Source organism: Sphaeramia orbicularis, chromosome 13 (assembly GCF_902148855.1).
Source record: "Sphaeramia orbicularis chromosome 13, fSphaOr1.1, whole genome shotgun sequence".
Taxonomy (NCBI): domain Eukaryota; kingdom Metazoa; phylum Chordata; class Actinopteri; order Kurtiformes; family Apogonidae; genus Sphaeramia; species Sphaeramia orbicularis.
The window spans coordinates 25,766,193-25,786,683 of record NC_043969.1 but is presented as its reverse complement, the minus strand read 5'-3'; the positions used below and the strand labels follow the sequence as shown (position 1 = coordinate 25,786,683).

At 38.3% G+C, this 20,491-nt stretch overlaps 1 protein-coding gene across 1 annotated transcript in view; it reads left to right on the top strand.

Moving 5' to 3' along the window:
• Positions 1-20,491, top strand: part of grik4 (glutamate receptor, ionotropic, kainate 4) — a 475,408-nt gene that overhangs the window by 367,849 nt on the left and 87,068 nt on the right. Inside the window, exons 7-8 of the mRNA XM_030152304.1 lie at positions 6,799-6,977; positions 13,916-13,969. Coding sequence (XP_030008164.1) covers positions 6,799-6,977; positions 13,916-13,969 — 233 coding nt within the window. The remainder of the gene's footprint in view (positions 1-6,798; positions 6,978-13,915; positions 13,970-20,491) is intronic.

The following is a 20,491-nucleotide window of genomic DNA, read 5'->3' as shown; positions in this document are numbered from 1 at the left end:
AAATATCTTACCCTTTGTAGACCTGCTAACAGTATCCTGTAATTAGTGTTAGTCAGGTGGAAAAAATGATTCCGTGACTAGTGAAAAGGTATGTATACAAAGGTGACGATAATTGCAGAGACCGGAATTTCAGAGTTTGATGATAGTAATTAGGCTTTGGCCACTGATGATTAGGATGCGGAGGGCAGTAACGTCAGTAGTCAAGGTGAGACGAGTGATAGCATCAGTATCTTTTCTAAGAATTTCAACTTTAAAAAGTGTTTCAGTGCAGACATATGAATGAGTTGATAGGCCTGAAAGAACTGAGTCCACTCACATGCACACTAAAAATCTGATCATTACCTGTTTTCTGGAGTTATCGGGTTATTCAAGTCACCGTGTACACAGCATAATATGATACATGTTATGAGATAATGGCAAATATCTGATTATGAGAAATCAAATCAACACAACTGGATTGCTACCCTATATTCATGTGTTCTTGCGTGTTAACTTGTAAAGACCTAGTGCTACTTTTGTGGCAGTTCCCTCATGAATTATTCTCTGTATTTAACCTTTCTTAAGTGATTTATCACCATTGATTGTAATATTATCTTCTTACTATCTTCTTATTTTATGTTTTTTCAGTGTAAATCATGTATTTTCCTATATTTAATTTACTGATCATACATATGTTCATTAAAGGTCAGAGTAAAGTTGAGGGTTATAATATTAAAAACAGAGAAAACCCAAGAAAAAGTTTTTGTTTTGTTTTTTTAGCTAAGATATCAATAATTGGACATAAAAAAAAGTGTCTCCATCCACTGTCATTGATCCAACCCCATGGGTTTTACTGGTGAGTCGATGTTGTAGAAGATGACAATGTTTCCATGTTCACTACGAAGCCTCTGAATGTCCAAATGGGTCATATCTGATGACCATGAAAAGACAACAAACTGTATTTTACACCAATTATTTACATGGATTGATAGAATTAGTGGATCAGAAGTTATTAAACATTTTAAATCAGTAGATGGTTTTGGTCGCTGGTGGATGTTTGGGTCTTTATGGGTTAACTGGATTTATTTCATATTGTGCATGTGTCAAAAAAACCTGACTGGAAGGCAATAAGTGGAGTCTACCGTCATTACTTACGTATGTACTATGAAAAAAATCCAATAATGTACTGAAACACGTAAACCAGGGTTTTTCAATCATATTTCTGAAGTATATTTAAACCAGACCTTTTGTGTGTTTTGCTTTTTAATCATAGGAAGACACTGGAGATAGACAATTTCTTCCTTCCTTTTAGGCTGTAAATAGAATTATCATATGCACGAGGAAAAAGAGGTCATTTGATGTCTACATATTTGCCATTATTCTCTTTATACATGAGGTTAGGGTTTATACCACCTGTTGGTTTGCCAATAACTGTGTCTTTTTGTTTTCATGGGGATGAAGATTTTCTTTCTTTTTCATAACCCAACTCAACCTTTCTATTTCATGTTTGTCAGGTGAAATGACCCATAAAGATAAAAAAAAAAAAAAAGCAGAGGCCTCAAAACTGAACCAATTTCATTTTCTCTTTAAAGGACTTTTTCCCAACAATACAAAGTCCCCTGAACTTTATTGTCTTTGTCTTTGTCTTTTTTCTTTTTTTTTTTTTTTGAAGCCATCGACCTTGATTTTATTTTGCAATTCATCATTTCCATTCCTCATATGGCAATATCGCACTCAAGCTGAGAACCAAATACAAATGAACCTTTCTGCTGGATAAGTCATTTACAATTCCCAGTGTGCTGCATGAGGAATGAATAGCAAAAGCAGTTAAATATCGTTGGGGTGATCTGCAGGAGCCCATCACCACCACCACATGACAGGTGGATTTTATAATCTGTATTGATCGTTCCCCCTTTTTAGGATTATTCACCTTAATGTAGAGGGTAATAAGTACTAACATACTTTAGACGTGCTCTTGGCAGTTGTGGTGAACTCATAAAATAGACCTGTTCTATTAGCTCAAGGCTAAAATATGAGTCATCATTAGGCACAGGAGTATCATGAAGGTGTGGAAACCATGTTAAAAGGTTTGTCTATGACCAAAGGTTTTGTTTTATGTTATTCACATCCACCAGTCAAAGAGTTCATTTCCAGCCTCTGTCTTATATTCACAGGTTAATGTCTTTACACTGTCTGCCTCAGTGCGTCTGTGTGATTGCAGACTTTGCTTTGGGGCATTTTATGTGTATGCAAAGTGATTGTGTGTGTGTCTGTGGGTGGGGTGGGGGGGTGGGGGGTATGTGTGTGTTTTTTAATCTCCCAGGCGCCCTGTGATGACAGTATGTGAAAGGTAAATGAGTAGTTGCCTTGCCTGAATGTCAGACCTCACCTTTATATGTGTGCATGAGAGAGAGTCAGAGCTCAGTATCCATGCCAATGAGGGAGTGAGTTCTTAGTGACACACACATCTGTGGTTCTATAGTTGTAAGGACCCTCTCTGTTATAATGCATTCCCCAGACTTAAAGTTTGATCATCACTTCTAAATCCTCCTACACAAAGTTTCTATCATTAAGTTTGCAGACTTTGCCAATAAAGAAGTAAGTTTCATCAACCCACGTGTTTGTACCTCTATAGTTGTGAGGTCACACTTTGATATATGCATTCTCTAGACTTAAAGCCGAAATCAGGGGCTAAAAACAGCCAAAGATGAAAAGACAAACTTCCCTTGTACAGTTCTGTCCTCTGTCTTCTTTCTTTCTTTGTCCACATGACAGTGCAAAATTGACAACAAACTGGTACAGATCATTATTTCTGACTGACTTAATGGGGTCATATTTTGCTAAACCCACTTTTATTAGTCTCTGGTACATTTATTTGTGTATTTGGGGACCCTAATAGTTCAAAAAGTTTGAATTTGAACCCTCCAGGTGCTGCAAAGCTATCTTTATATTCATTTGGGCAAAAATTGAGTGGATTTCTACAACCTGTTTTAATTTCTGCTTAATTTGTTAATAAGTTGGTAAGTCTTGACCTTATATGTGCAAATGTCATGACATAACTTGTTATATATGTAACAAATTAAGCAGGACTTAAAACAGGTTGTAGAAATCCACTTAATTCTTGCCAAAATGAATATAAAGATAGCTTTGCAGCACCTGGAAGGTTCAAATTCAAACTTTTTGAACTATTAGGGTCCAAATACACAAATAAATGTACCAAAGACTAATAAAAGTGGGTTTGGCAAACTACGACCTCTTTAAATCTTTATAATCACATCCACAGAATGTATTTACACCCACTGTCAAGATCTTGTTTTGTCAGATCCTGTGGTTTAGGTTGTATCAGCTGCATCTATGGGTGTCTGTGTAATACAAGCCATCCTCTGGTTTATGGTAGATCTATTACACCTGTAGAAGAAGTTAGATTTAATATATTCAATATTTCACACAATACTCTGGAAAAATTTCAGTCTGGTTTTAAATCATGTCACAGCACAGTCAGCCCTTTTTGTTGAAGTTATTAATGACCTTTTATTACCTAACTACTGATGCTGGTGATTCTGCCATCCCTGTGCTTTTAGGCCTCACTGCTGCTTTTGACACAGTTGATCACACAATTCTTTTGTCACATCTAGAGAACAGCGTAGGTGTCAAGGGCATTGCCCTACAGTGGTTTAAGTCATACCTGTCTGGCAGATGTTTTTTCTGTTAAACTTGGTGATGCCTTTTCATCCACTGCCCCCTTGTCATGTGGGATCCCCCAGGGCTCAATTCTCAGCCCCATTCTCTTTTCACTTTACCTCCTCCTGTTCGGGAAAATTCTTCAAAAGCATGGTGTTCCTTACCATTTTCTTGCCGACGACTCACAAATCGGTATGCCCTTAAAATGGAAAAATCAAGGCTCCCTGATGCCTTTACTATAAACTGCCTTAAACACACCAAGGACCGGATGGCTTTTAACCTTTGAAGTTTAAATAATGATAAAACGGAGGGCATTGTGTTTGGACCGAGTCGGACCCTTAATGACTCTCCTTTGGATCTGGGTCACTTGTAACCATGTGCTAAAGCAGTTGTTACCAATGTTGGTTTTAAAATAGATACTGACTTTAAACTTGATAAACAGATCAATGCTGTAGTTAAGTCCAATTTTTATCATTTACAGCTCCTATCAAAAATTAAACCGGTCCTATTTTTATTTTTTTTATTTTGAGTCTCTTGCACACAGTTACTCCAAAATGCGGCTGCTTGACTTCTAAACGGTGCACGTAAACATGATCACACCCCTTTAGTCTGGCTTCTCTTCATTGGCTTCCTGTTGATTTTAGGACATATTTTAAAATTTGACTTACTGTTTTTAAGTCCCTAATTTGTTTGGCACTTGAATACATGCCTGACCTCTTAGTGTAGTATACTCCCTCTAGGGCACTGAGGTCTGCAGATCAGCTTCCTCAGAGCTGGCACCTAAACTGTGGAATGAGTTACCCACCCATGTCAAAATGGCTCCTCTGGAAACTTTTAAATCTTGGTTTAAAGGTCACTTTTATTCCTTGGCGTTTAACCCATCATGAGAATTGTGTGGTCTTGGTTCTGTCTTCTTGTGTCTTTTTTATGTCTTTTTGTATTGTACAGCACTTTGGCAACCTTGTGTTTTTTAAGTGTGCTATATAAATAAAGTTGATTGAATTAGATTGTGACTTTTTGATTTTGACTTTGATGACACTATAAACAGTAAAGATGGAATCCTGTGTTGGGAAATAAAATAATATCAAGTACAATCATATATTTCTTTGTCTTTTGGGTTTGTTTTAGTTACGTCAGCAAAAGTGTTTCAGTGTTGATTGTTTTAATTAGTTTTATTCTCACTTGCATATTTTGATGTGGAACCACAAATAATTGTTTGTTTAGTCAATTGTCACTTGACTGTTATTTATATGGATTCATGTGTACATAACCTTTTAAGCCCCATTTCTTAGACCTACTTTCATGTACAAAAATGGCATTCTACCAGTAAGGATGGCAATGGAGCTTGAAGAGGCAATTACAGGTTGTAAATAGATACAGTAAATAGGTTACACTAAAGAAACCTATCAAACCATTCCTCTGTGTTCACATGGTTTCGAGTTTGATCCTTGAACATATAGAAGAACAACAAAGTGCACAAAGCTTCCATTTCTGTTGCAAAAGTATAGTCGTACTTTCCAGAACAACATCCACTATCCCAGAGACCTTGTTTTCTTAGTACAGGGACAGATACAAGGCTAACTACAGACGAGCACATTTTCTATGCAGCTGCATGTATTTCTTTTGATTGAAACTGGTTCAGCAGAGCAAACACTAAGGGAACAACTTTCCTGCTGTAAAGAACACTACACCAAAAAAAAACAAAACAAAAACTCCCTTTTGAATCCATTGCAGTCAAAACACTAAAGAGAATATCTGCTTTTCTTCTGTGTGTCGCTGTTTTTTGTGTATGTGCAGTTTAGTCAGTCAAATCCAGCACAGCACCGTCTGATGTCATGGACTTGACATGAAATTGTATGTGATGTCTTGCTGGAAGCTGTAGGGACGAGATGCCAAAGCCAGACAAGAAAGGTTATTTAGCCAAAGCTATTTCAAGCTCATCAGTGTTATGCTTTGTTACGCTGTGGACGAAGTTAATCTGGCAGGTCCAAGACACACACAGGGAAACAAGACACAGCCAAGAGTAATGTCTCATGAGTGTATAGACACAAGAGGCCATGTAGAATAAGACAAAACGCACAAGGTGATATGCTACCATCCAGGCAGTCTGACAGACATAATCACAGTGGCTATTAGATGTGATCCTGGTGACTGGAACTGAACTGTGGTTTTTGCTAATGTGCTGTGGAGAAGCCACAGGAGTATGTCAGCCTGATAACATAAAAGTGCTACACAAAATGGTCTCCATATGACACATATTATCTGTTAAAGCCCCAGTGGAGAGTGCATTTTATTATTACTTCATAATAGGAATCAGAGATGGAAGCTCGGCTAAAGGTAACTCTTTTCTAACAACGTTATGTCCTTCTCATGTGGCTCTTCTTGCCAATACCAAGAAGTGTTTTATGAGTGTTATTCAATCTGCCAAATTGCCAAGGTGAGGCCATTGTAGCTGACACACCAAAGCACAGCAGTTTACTGTTCTGCACCTACTCTGTACTCACTTTTCACTGCAGGTTGTATTTTTTCTCTCTACCGCTTACCTCACAAATGACTTTAAACTCCTATATGAAAAATTAGCCCAGTAGCCTCTGAGGATCTGCTAATATATGGATGCAGAGTGACTAGTAAAATGCTGCCGGGAGCATTCTGATTAGGCCAGCTATGCTTTAATTAGGGCAAATCCCACTTACCTCGGCAGAGTCAAACGGTCTATTACCATGGGATAGAATACAAGAGAAGTCACTGAAACGTCCATTTGTTGTCGATGGCATTACAGTAATTGTAATTAAAGGTAATTAGTCCAGTCCTTTTGCATGGACAAGTTTTTACAGATTCATTGCTTTCAAATGTGGCAGAAAACAAGCAGGCGCATTTGTTTGCATTTGACGGAAGTGAACCATTGGAACTTAATTTGTCCTTATAATATCATTCATCACTTCTTGAGTACACTTCACTTCCTTAACTTCAATTTTTGGAAAGTGGAGGAAGTATTATACATTTTCTTAACTTTTATAAAGGAATGTCAAACTGTAAAGCTCCATCTACTTAGGAGAGTCTTACTTCATTACAAGTAACCTTCTTATGTGTGTCTTTTTTTTTTTTTTCCTTGTGTGTGCATGCATGTGTTACCGGCAGGTTTATTGAACCTGGAGCAGCTCCTCAGGCAGTTCCTCATCTCCAAGGAGACTCTGTCAGTGCGCATGCTTGACGACAGCCAGGACCCGACCCCACTTCTCAAGGAGATACGGGATGATAAGACAGCCACTATCATAGTCGATGCCAACGCCACCATGTCACATATCATTTTGGAACGGGTCAGTATTGATTTCTTATCTTATTGATTCACTGACTGTCTTTTATATATGTCTACAATCTTACCTTTGTACCAATAAAAACTCCCACGATATATTCACATTGATATAGTTCTCATACGTTTAAAAAGAAAGTAACTGAAAAGTGCCAGGGGCAAGAAGTGTTCAAGGGTAAAACTAATTGTATAGTGTGGAGAATAATTTATACTGGAAGAAGTAGTTGGTGAGTCTTCAGTTTTTCACCTGAAAAGGCAGTAGTTACGGCCCCGGTGAATGAATAGTAAACAAACCAAATGGGGAGTAGATTAGGATTAGCCTTTACTATTTGTCCTGGTACAATTTGTTTTTTGTTTTTCTTTGGGGGGGGGGTTGGCATTTAGGAGAGTACCAGCAACAGAGGAACACAAAACCCCTCCACATACTCTGTATCCATACATAGAGCACGAAGATCCATATCCTCCTGAGACCCAGTAATGCCTTTTTGTCCTCTGTAGGGGCAAAAGTTTGACAGTTTTACTTAAAAAACTTGTTGTCCTTTGCAAAGGTCATTCCATTAATAAATAGATAAAAATAATTTTAAAAATGTATCTGAAAAAACTGTTGCATTATGCAGTTTCCAATGAAGACAATTATTTAATGTAAAAAAAAAAGCTACAATTTTCACTTTCCTTGGTCTCAGGAGGGTATACACCAAAACATAACCGCACAGAGCATTACAATAAGCCCCAAATCAAAATATTGCATCATGGCCTCATATGAAGGTATTTAAGCAGTAACAGTATTAAGAAAAAAATATGTTTTTGTTTTTTGGGTGGGGGGTTGCATAAATTGATAATAAAATATGCCCAAGTCACTGGTACAGACAAAAAAAAAGTTCTTTAACTAATACCAAACAAACAAGTTTAATATTTAAAGACTTTATGGAACACTGCTGTTAAACACCCATAGAGCTGCTGGAAAATGTGAACCAAGCGTTAATCACACCTGATGTTCTTGCAGAATGCTTAATGAGGTTTAAAAAAAAACAAAAAAAAAAACTAGACTAACACCTAAACGCTTGAGGACTCACTGGAACAGGTTCACATCTCTGTTCATGAGTTTACAATGCATAAAATATTAGGCATGGTATTCATAGTAGTACAACATGGAAGAAGAACAAAAAAAAAAAAAAAAACAGCATCACTGCCAAAAATCATGTGACACTCCACAATACTACTGAGAAAATGTTCGTTGGACTGATGAAACTAAGATTAACTGTTTGGGAAGAAAAGACATGGTGTCAAAGTGCTCCACATACCAACATTAGACCATCAGCTCCAAGAGGTATGGTAGAGGGACCATCTTGATTTGAAGTGGCTTCGTTCCTTCGGGTCCTGGACCACTCACCGTCATCAATGAGAAAACGAATCCTCAAGATGATCAACGTATCCCACCAGATAATGTCAGGGTGGCCGTCCATCAGCTGAAGCTCAGTAGAAAATGGGTGCTACAGCAGGCCAATGACTCCAAACATTAAAGTAAATCAGAAAAACAAAATTGACCTTTTGGAGTGGTCCAGTCAGAGCTCAGACCGGAATCCAATACAAGTGCTGTAGAATGATCTCCGGAGAGCCGTTCACACCAGACATCCTCCGAATATGGCTGAGCTGAAGCAATTTTGTGAAGAAGAACGGTCCAAAACACCCCTAAATGCTGTGCAGGTCTGATCGGCAGCTATGGGAAATGCTTGGTTGAGGTTATTGCTACCAAAGGAGGTTACATTTTCCAGCACCACTATGAATGGAGAATAGCTGTGTTCAATAAAAACATGAAATATTATAGCCAGGGTTCCCGCAGGGTCTTAAAAAGCCTTGAATTTACACATCTGCATTTAATACCTTTAAAAAAAATCTTTAAAAGGTATTACATTTAATATAGTAGGTCTTAAGTTATGTTGCCATTAACTTGTTGGTTGTATTGTCTTTAAATGTGTTTGGGAAATGTCCAGTCTACAAAAAAACTAATATTAGTTGACTCAATTCCAGCCCGACAATTTAGATTGAAATGAGGAACCAGTTATCGCTAACTTTGCAGCCCCTAGTGAGAAATGACTCGGAATATTGGGGATCAAGGTGTTGGGGTAAATAAATACATTTTTCTAAATTCTAGGAGTCACTAGTTTTTGCCAGTTTTGTCATGAAATGGGTATTAAATTCTGTTCTAAGTAGTCTTAAAAAGCTCTTAAATTTAACTTGTAAAAACCTGTAGGAACCCTGTATAATGCACTTGTGATTTAAATGCAGATCAGATCACATTTTATGGCCAATTCCTGCAGAAAACAATAGCTTTTCAAAGAGCAATAACCTTAAATATTGCACATATTTCCCCAACTGAAAGAGTTAAAAAGATGTCCAAAATAGAAAACAAATTACTTGAGGCAGTCTTGTCAAACAAACCTGTTACAACAAATTACATGGATGACAGCAGTGAATCAAGTTGTATTCCATGATTCATCATCTGTAAGCAAAAATTCTGCACGGTTAAGTGGATTACAGTGATTATGAACAGACTGATAAACTGAAGTAGCCCTTTTGTAAACTCTAAAACACAGCACATTTTATGGATTAAAACAAGTCAGCAGTGCACATTAAGTGAACTGATTTTCTGATGTCTGGTCAGGGTTTTGTTGTTTTGTTTTTTTTTTTTCCATCTGTTCGTTCTTTCTACAAACATCCTTTGAACAGAGATATGGCTTTAAAAGTAGCGCACAAAGCCATAAAGTTCATACTGATTGAAGAAACAGCTTTGCTCTACTTCTGTCAGTAAAATAACAGTATGACATTAATGTCCTCTCTCCGCTAATAGCACACACATTAATTAACATCTCAGAACACTATTAAGACCTTGGGCACTTTGACTTCAACATAATGCAGAGACTTCTCTTGATTGCAGACTTATGTTTATAAAGAGTCTATTTGTAGGAGCTGAGGAAGTGAGGATGTTGGCAGCAGCATATGGCCAGTTAGTAATTAATACACACCTCATTATTTCTAGAAGACGATGGATGCATAGCTAGAGTAGAGGTGACAATAACTGAGGGCCAAAAGGGGGGAGTGTTAGAGAGGGGCGGATGTCTCACTCCCTTTTCATCTTGTTTCCGTCTCCCTTCCCTGGGTTGTAGTCCGTCTATCTCGCAGTAGTCTCCAGCCTCAATCTCTTACCTCAATCAAGTGTTCAGGCTACCATCAGTGGTCATCTAGTCACCATAGCAACCCTGGCAACCCCGGTTCACAGAGCAGCGAGAGCCCACAGTGGGATGTCTCTCTTTTTCTTTTGCGCCGTTCTATTTTCCCCCTTTCGTCTGTCTCTGCAGTTTCTAGAAGCGATTTTTTTTCCCCGTCTTCTCACTTGTTTCTCTGCCCAAATGCGGACGAGACCATTTCGTGGTATTGCTTAACACATCCCACCTTGTGTTCTTGTGCATCCATGCTTCTATCTTTCACTCATTTGTCTGTTTTATGTGCGACACTTTCTCTCTCTCTCTCTCTCTATGCCTTTCAAGAAGTATCCTTCAACTGGGTGGCAGAAAGTTGGCAGTCCTGCCTCTTTTTGTGGAGTGTCTAGTTGCCAGACATATCAAAGCTGTGTGCCAGCGTATTTGCCGGTCTCCGATGATGATAAGAGTGTCTAGCTTGTCCAAAGGGGCCGGATCGTCTTTTGTCATACGAGACATTTCCCCTTATTTGTTTACATCTTACATGGAATCCTTGTCAGACAAAGGTCTCGCTCTCTGAGGATTTAGCATGCAGAGGGGTTTAGGTCAGCTGTGTTAGCATGCTGAATGTAATCTCGTTCAGTCAGGCCACCACTGATGCACACGGCTGTACAGGATGGATAGTGAGCTCAGAATTTAGCAGCAAATCACACCATGTGTACTCTGACCAAAATCTGACACCAGAGAAGGAAGGAGATGAAAAAGTGGAAGAAAAAGGCAGGGCAGTTCATCTCAAATGTGTTGAAAGGAGACCACAGGGATATGTTTCATCAAGCATTTGTTTTGGTGTCATCTCAAAGGGACGTCAACAGAAACCAAAGGCTATTTGGGTGAAATGTCACTTTCGGTTTTGGTAAAGCCTTAAAGCCTCAGAGGCACAGTCATGGGAAGGTTGCCATGTTTGCGTGACATATTCTCTGGAAATAGAGAAGAAAAAAAAAAAAAAAAAACTTCAGCTACCCAGTGTGATGACCGTCTTTTACTTTTGTCAGGCACAAACAAACACCTTCTCTTGAGCAAAAACACCTTACATTGTCATCAGGCTCATGGTGTTGTCTGAGTAATGGCTCGCTTTGTATTCTGAACGGAGGACACTTTGTAAAGACATTGCGGGACGTCATTCAAGGTTTAATATTGAAAGTTGTATTTGGGTGCTTTCACTATAATAATTGGTGCCTTTCAGCTTCTTTCTGATTTATTATTAATGCTCTGTCTGAACACTTAGGTTGAATATTCAGCGGCTGACAGTGACATGCAGTCCTGCTGGTACAAATACAATGACAGAGATTTATGGCTGATATGACAGCTAAATATCTCTTGATAAATTCACAACTTTCTGATTATAATATGTAAAGATTTTTGTGCCGTTTCAGTGTTTTGTGCAGATCAGTTAGAGTAGAGTAAGAGTACAGTAAGAGTAAGAGGTAGAGTAAGAGTACAATAAGGGTAAGAGTAAAGAAGAGTAGAGTGGAGTAGAGTAAGAGTACAGAAGGGTAGAGTAGAGTAGAGTAGAGTAAGAGGTAGAGTAGGGTAAAAGTACAATAAGAGTAATAGTAAGAGTAAAGAAGAGTAGAGTAGAGAAGAGAAGAGGTAGAGTTGAGTACAATAAGAGTAACAGTAATAGTAAGAATTAAGTACAGTAAGAGTAAAGTAGAGTAAGAGGTAGAGTAGAGTAAGAGTACAATAAGAGTAAGAGTAATAGTAAGAATAAAAAAGAGTAGCGGTAGAGTAGAGTACAATAAGAGTAATAGTAAGAATAAAGTAGCATAAGATTACAGTAGGAGTAAAGTAGAGTAAGAGGTAGAGTAGAGTAAGAGTACAATAAGAGTAAGAGTAATAGTAAGAATAAAGTAGAGTAGAGTAAGAGTACAGTAAGAGTAAAGTAGAGGAAGAGGTAGAGTAGAGTAAGAGTACAATAAGAGTAAGAGTAATAGTAAGAATAAAGTAGAGTAAGAGTCCAGTAAAAGTAAGAGTAGAGTAAAGCTTTATTCTCACCTCAGTCATCCTTTACAGCTTATAAAACAGGTAACCTCATGTCCTCCTTGGCCCATGTCAGGACAGGACACTGTTGGTGGTCTTCCAGTTGAAGGTTGTTGAACTATGAGTGTGAGGAGGTATACATTCTCCTGCACCTTTTGCAAAGTACCAATGGACTCCCTTAACCAGGGGGCTGCTGATCCAGAGGAGGTCCTCTGCAATGTGACCATTAAGGGACTTGGTGCATTTCACTGTTAGCAGTGACACTAAATGGGGAGGGGTCACTGGTGGTTCTGCTGAAGTCAACAGTTCTAACTTTTGTCTTTCCACCATGAGGCGACAGATAATTATCAGTGCAGCAGTCGGCCAGCTGTTGCTCTCTGTATGAATTGTCATCATTGCTGCTGATGAGCTCCACTACGGTGGTGTCATACTGGAGCTGGAGGTTCAGTTGTGGGTCAACAACATGGACAGCTGTGGGCTCAGTGCACAGCCCTGAGGGGCGCCACTCCTCAGTGTGGTGATGCAGGGCTAAGTGCTGTAGGTGATCATCTCAACATTAACACTCAGGCGTTTATGCATTAACACAATAATGATAGTAAACTCACGTTGTCAATAATGTGGTCTACATTTAACTGTCATGTATTCTAAAAGCCATGAACAGAGTTTGGAGTTAACACCAGTGCTTTTCACATCAGTCTGTGTTGATCCACATAAATACACAAACCGCCTCCACAAACCCTTGCAATTTGGCTGCCATCCCCTGTCCATACTGATTCCATTTACTCCTGTTTGCTAAATGGGTGTGTCATGGATGTTATTTCCATCAAAATGAAAACACAGTGGTCCCGCTTGTCCCGCTGTGCAGATCTTTGTAATCTGATGTGACTGAGGTTGTTGTTCAGGGAGTGAATATTAGCCAGCAGCTGGGTTTGCTTTTGTCTACCCAGTATATTTCCCTGCTTAGGAAACTTGTGTTTTATCACATACCAATTGCAGCCCGTCTTTGTCAGGATAACTGCAGCGGAAAATTCAAAACCGAGCTCATATACCAAGACCACGGAGCTACTTTATTAAAGCTTCCTTTGAGCTGCAGCTGCATGGACATCTTTTCTTGATTTCCAGTTCAGTGGTCATGTTTCAAATTGTGTCTGTCTCTTATTCACATTTAGTATCAGCATTGAGAAACTACCGTAAAAACTACAAAAATACGCTGTATTCTTGGTGTTGTGAAGCGGCTGCATTTGAACACATCTCACCGTGCTGCCATTAATGAAATGAAACTATGAGAAGTTCACCCTGTCCTTCACAACTGCTTCTCACAGTGACTTTGATTTACTCAAATTGTAAGACAGAGAGTGGAACAGCATGCTAATGCACTTCTGAAATTAATTGCTCCATTGAGAGCCACTGTCAGATAAGAATGTGTCTAGTCTTATCAAGATGTGGATTTGATCTGTGCTGCAGAGTGGAGCTTGAGTTACACTAAATCATTGACCTCTCAACTTCTCATCTCACCCCTTTTCATTTTACTTCTGCTTTCTGTTTGCCCCCCCCCCCTTTCCTTTCCCTGCTGCTCTGGCCTCCATCTTAACATCTTTGTGTTCAAACTCCTCTCCTTGAACTTTCTGTTTCCTCTCTTTTATACTTCTCTTTCTTTACATTCTTCTGTATTTTCAACCCTTGTCCCTGTTCTTGTTTTTTTCTGCAGGCATCAGAGCTGGGAATGCTGTCAGTCTACTACACTTACATCTTCACTTCTCTGGTAAGGAAATGGAAAATGGTGGGGGCATTCAGAGGTGATATCGATTTCACAGCCACAGAAGCACAAAACTACATGGTGTGTTAATATAGTGCATGTTAATTGGTTCTCTTAAACTTATGACTGAATGGATAGAGTTAAAGCAGAGGAACTGTACCATAGCTTCATATTAGTAAAGCTGATTTTCCTCTTCACTGCATGAGACTGGATATTACAGACTCCTTGACTGTAGTGGCTGCAGTCGCTGCTTGTTTTTCCTTGTTGGCTGAAGTGCTCTCCAACACCAAACAAATAAATAATAATCATTATTATAATTAGTACAAGCAAAATTGTTGTACTTGCCGCTGCCATTTTTCTTACATTGTGAACAGCTGCCAAGTCTCATGGAAATACTGATCTGCACAGTCCCTTTCTTTAGATTCCATATTTTCACTGACGCTGTCACTGTCTGTTTCATTTAGTTAATGTTTCTGTGTGAATAATGTCTGATGCTCCACAGTGTTTACTCTGACAAAGCCGTAAGAGTTAATAGAAGTTGCCAAAGAGAAAGAACTAAGAAACAGATCCTTTCAAGTCCCAGTTGGAAACAGCTGAATCATTAGTACTTAAAGACCCAACAGCTGCTTTATATGTGTTATATTTTTACCTCTAAATCCTTTTTTTTTAGAGTCAGATATATTTTAATGAACTGTAAAGCTGTCTAATGGTCTTCTGTGCCCTACATTAGGGAACATTTTATATAGTATTATTAATTTAGAGGATATTTTAGGAACTGAGCATCATCTGGTTTGAACAATGTAATGAAAATTAGTGTGCAGTGTATGCGTACAACGTCATCTAATATGCACCGTGCCGACATGAGGTGAAGATTTGGGACGTGGAAGCTAGGAAATTGAGCTTTTCGCTTGCATGGAAATTAAGCGAAATGACCTCAGATGTTAAACTGATGGTATTTAGGTGCATCTTAGCTAAATGATCTCTGAGACTTATTGTGAGATCATAAAGATAGCGATATGGAGAAAATTTGATACAATAGTAAACTTAGCTGTTAGCTGCTCCCTAATGGAAATTAATGAGGTTCGAAACACTTTGCTTTAATAGCGCTGTAGAGATGATTCATATCAAGCTGATTTATGACTCATTAAGAGTGGGCCGCTGCCATTTTCATGTTTTGCTTCACAGCCCTTGACACAGACACTTCTTTTACTGTATCTTTCTCTTCGCTTCTCATTTTCTTTAACCTGCTTGTCTTTGCTTTTCCTCCGTGGCTCCACCTTAATAATCCCTATCATCACTCTCCTCTGGTATTGCAGTGAGAGGCTGCTCGAGGGCACAGAAAAGCACACAAATTCATGATGACCCCCATATCCCTCCTCCTCTTCCTCCTCCTCCCCTCCCGCTACCATCGGCACCATTTCCTTAAAATCCTGTCATTGCTCAGTGACGGCATTGTCAGCTTACATCATTAAACTGGTCAGCAGTATGCCCCCTGCAGCCGGGACATAATGCAGGCGCTGCGAGTGGAAAAATAGCAGCCCTGTTGCTTCTGTTGTTGTAATAAGTGATTCATCCTATTTATGGTGTTTTTGAATGGCACCGCTGCTTATGTATTATGGTCACAGCACGAATGTGGTACACGCACAAATACAGAGGCACAACAGGGGATAAGGAAAAAAGGTTTCTTGTTTTCTTTCACAATCCAGTTCGTTGATCTTCCACTACAAAACTCAAAATGGTATTCTCAGAAAAATGCTGTCGTACACTTAATTCCTGGGTCATTTTTTTCATCCTCAACTATTCTGTGATCACGCAGTTTTCTTTCATTTGTCAGTTATATGCGAGGGTGACACGGTGGTGCAGCGGGTGGTGCAGCGGAGTTTGCAGGTTCTCCCCGTGTCTGCGTGGGTTCTCTCTGGGTACTCCGGCTTCTTCCCATCATCCAAAGACATGCACTGATAGGTTAATCTAAATTGGATGTGAGAGTGATTGTTTGTCTCTATATATCAGCCCTACGATGAACTGGCGACTTGTCCAGGGTGCAAGGTTATTATCATTAACGAAAACTAAAGAAATGACGAAAACTAGAATTGTAAAAACATTTTCGTTAAGTGAAATATATAAAAATTATAATTAAAAAAAAAAAGATAACTAACTGAAACTGTATTGTGAGTTAACACAACTAACTAAAATGGGTAAAAATTATGGATAAAATTCCCTTAGTTTTCATCTTTGTCAATGTCAGATTGATACGAAATCGATTTATTTCACTCAAGCAATTTTAGCTGATGGCACCGTATGATATTTAACGGTCCGTCACTTCTCGTCACTTGTGGTTTAGAGTCGTCTTCTCGTCCCCACTCTACCTGGAAACATGGAGACTAAAGGTGGGAGAAAGCACCAGAGTCCTGTCTGGGATTTATGTGAATACAACGGCGAAGGAGATAAAAGATATTAAAAAAAAAAACTAAGCATTTAGAAAATAATGAAAACTAATAAAAACTAGCAAACCTGTTCTAAAAATGAATTAAAACTAACTGAATTTGAGAAAAAAAAGTAAAAAACTAAATAAAACTGAACCATAATGAAAAATCCAAAACCACTAGAACCTTGCCAGGGTGTACCCCACCTTTGGCCATAAGTAGCTGGGATAGGCTCCAAGCGACCCCCGTGACCCTAGTGAGGATAAAGCAGGGTTCAGAAATGAATGAATGTCAGTTATTTGGTGAAAGGCCTACTTGGAACATGCAGGTCACGTCCACATGAAACAGCATCTTTTCCAAAACAATCTTTTTCTTTGTTGCTCCGTAAACATGGAGTCGTTTCAGGAAATATCTGCATCCACATGAAAACCACTGAAAACCACAGAAAATGATGTAGTACAAATGCCAGGCCTGTATGTGACACTGTAATGCTCTCACAAAAAAAGGAGAAGACGACGTGGAGCATGCACATAAAGCTTGCGTGGTTCTACCGGGTCTGATCCAATATTTCCTCCTGGTTGCCCCTCGCCACAGTAGATCCAAGAGCATGTAGTGAATATTAACTATGGTTGTTTGTTGCTCACTGTAATGAAAGAGTAGCTGAAGATTTGGGTTCAGTATTTCCAATAAACTCATTAACTCAGTGGTTCCCAACCTTTTTTGGCTTGTGACCCCATTTTAACATCACAAATTTCTGGGGACCCTAGACAATCAAAACAGAGCTTTTTTTTGCTAAAATTAATTTGTTTTTGATCATGTAATAGTTTACTATACTATGTTGTAAATAAACATTCATCTTAGACGACATTTAGTCTATATAATGTACATTATTATGGACGGAGACAGAAAAGCCAGGTTCAACTCAACATATATTTTTGTCAGTAAGTTTTTATTTTTATCAATTACTAGAAATTTCAGGCAACCCCATTTGAATTTCAGGTGACCCCACGTAGGGTCCCGACCCCAAGGTTGAAAAATACTGCATTAACTGTTGTAGCACGAGCACTACTCCAGTCCGCCATTGTTGTTATTGTTGTTGTGAAGTGGTGTCTTGCTTCCGGGGTGAAAGGTTAGAGAGGTGGGGCTATAACATCATCATTTTAGAAAAGTTGTGCTTTGGTCATACTGACAAAGATGCGAAACCGGCATTTTCAAATGTACCCAGTTTCAAAATTTGCGGTTTCAGTGACAGAAAACACCAGTTTCCTGTGGATGAAAGGCCTATCTGACACAAAACTTTTGCAGATATGACCAAAGCCATCTCTGTATGGTTAGGGCCTTAGCGTCAAAGCAGAAAGTATTGGAATGATCTGAACATTTTGTGACAAATACTTGGATGAAGAGTTGTTGTATTGACAGAGCGGATAAAGGATTTCACATCCCAGTTATTTATTTGCTTGAATTATGTCAGCAGTGGGTGCATAATTGCAGTAAGACAAAAATAAATGTGGTAAAAAAAAAAAAAAAAAAAAGCCATTTGTTGATTGAAGAGAGTTTTTGCTGTTCTATCCTGTACATATTTAGTCGCTCTGTTAAAAGTCACAGTGATTGTTGTCGGGTGGATCAGACAGTGTTTTATTTCTCTGATCCTTGAACTGCTCTCTTCTTTTAGACATCTCCACTGTTAAATCACTTTCATCCCCTTGAAAGACAGAACTCGCTTCACTGTTTGTTAAATTGAAGTAAAACCACATATCTGTCTGTGTGACAGTTCAGGGGAATGTAAATCTATGTGTGCAAATGGTCCACTTATTTCTATTATCACAATGAGTAAATATTTCCGAAACCTATTTAAAGGTTTTGCTTATCACTTCCCACTTCATCCCACCTTTGAGTTCATACATTTATTTCTCTATGAATGTCATTACTGCAAATACATCTAAAATATAGATCAAAATATTTCAATGGATTACAGATATTTCTAAAATGAGCAACTAACTGCATGTGTCTATCTTCTTAAAACATGACAGGCTTCTTTGATTAAAGAAAGGGAGCAGTAATTCAGTGTAATTGCCTAATGTGTTTTCACAGTGTGATGCCTTTGCAGAGGTGTGCTCTACAGATTACTGTTTGTGCTTTGAGATCAGCTTGGCTTTATTAAAGCTCCATAAAGTTTATGTTTGAACACTGCTTCCCAACGTCCTGGAGTCTATGTCAAGTCTTTTTCGGGTTTTGATTAGCTTTACTAATCATCGCTGTTTTTCCTTGCTTTAACGATTTTCTGAAGCAGTTTTGTGAATTTAAATGTCTTTGAAAGCCCTGCAAATCCTATTCATAGTGTCTCTTTAATTATACGTTATATTTAGACTTAGAGAAAAGGCAGTTTCTACAAATTCAAGGCATCTTCTGTAAGAACATTTTTAAATTTTACATTCATTTGTAGCTTTCATTACATATAGATCTTACATCTACTGCACAGAATTAGATTTTTTTTTTACTGCTTTTCATTCAGTAGAACAGATAAAGGAATCTAAAGCATTCACAGATTTTCTTATGTCTCACAGGAAATCAGCAACTTAAACGACACATTTACGGGCAACATTCACCTTTCGACACCTAATTAAAGTCATACAGCTCAGAAAAATTGCAGTAATGATGAATGAGCCATTAACCATTTAATACATGTGTCTTGGAGGGGAACGGTCACTGTTTCTGCATTTTGATCAAAAGAAGACTAAATCTGTCAAAATTGCTATAGAAATTCCTTCGGCATTAGTTATCAGATGGACCAAGTGAATGTTTTGATGTAAACTGAAGAAAAATAATAAATTTTTTTGCTAATTTGGGATTCATTTTTACATACATCCATAATATAGTGGCTAAACTCACATTCCTTTGAATATATGGAGGATGAACTAAAACTTGACTTTTGTGTTTTGATATGCAGATATACATGGTTTTACTGAGTTAAAATAGTCTTTAGTCATGTTAGACAGATCAGGTACATATATTTAGTAATAGCACCACAAATAAATCACTTTTAACATTGGGTTTTGCAAATACAGTCATACTGTCATTTACGCTGGTGAGTCACTTTTGCGTAAACTTTATAAAAGACATATTGTTGTTATGAGGCAGCGCTTCATTAAAGGTGTGACATGAGTAATGGGACTAATTAAGATCCATGTTGCCTCCCAGTGTCTCCTCCTGTTTCTCCTTGTATTTCTCACTAATAAAGAACAAGAAAGAAAATACAGTGTTGAAATTATCTCAATGCAATTATTGCCCTCTTTTGAGATTAGAAATGGTTATAAATAACAGTTAATGTGTAACTTTGTACATTGTATGAAGTGATTATTACACATAAGTTCTCAGAAACTGCTCAGAAGATCAAAGAGCATGTAAATGATTCATTAAATATTAAGATTAAATATTCACTTTCAATAATGAACTACTAATTCTTCTAGATTAAAAAAAATTAACTTTCTTCAACTTTTTGCTATTTGTGATCTGGATAACTCTAAGCTATAGCATATAATAACCTCGAAAGTTATTAAAAAACATCAAAATTAATTATTCGGTCCCCTTGCCTGTGCGCTTGCTTTCTCCTCCATATCTGTCTTTGTGTTCTCTGACTTGTTTCCTTCTATTTTCTCCCACCCTTCCCTCTTTCTGTCTTCCTCCTCTGCTGACACTTCATTTATCTCTGGTCCTGACATCCCTGACTAACGATCTGCCAGACTGCTCCCCTGCCTAATCTGTTTCCCCTGAATCATCTCAAGACGCTCATCAACGTCCTCACACAGCTAGCCCTCTCAAGAGTTGAGTTTTGTCAAACCCACTTATGAATGTGACTGCTTTCATTCTCCATTTTGGTTTGATTTTGTTTACTCTCGTGGATGTTGTTGTTATTAATCTGGTGACGTGGTGGTGGTGGAGCCGGTACAAGCACCCTTCCTGATCATAACCTCAGAGCACATTAGTGAATGCTATCTGATGGTTTTATTGTGGAAAGCATGCATCCTTGACAAGCAATTTATTAGTTTATGTTTACATTACGGCATTCCACTCAAATTGTAAGGTCTTTACAGAAAGGCTGGATGGA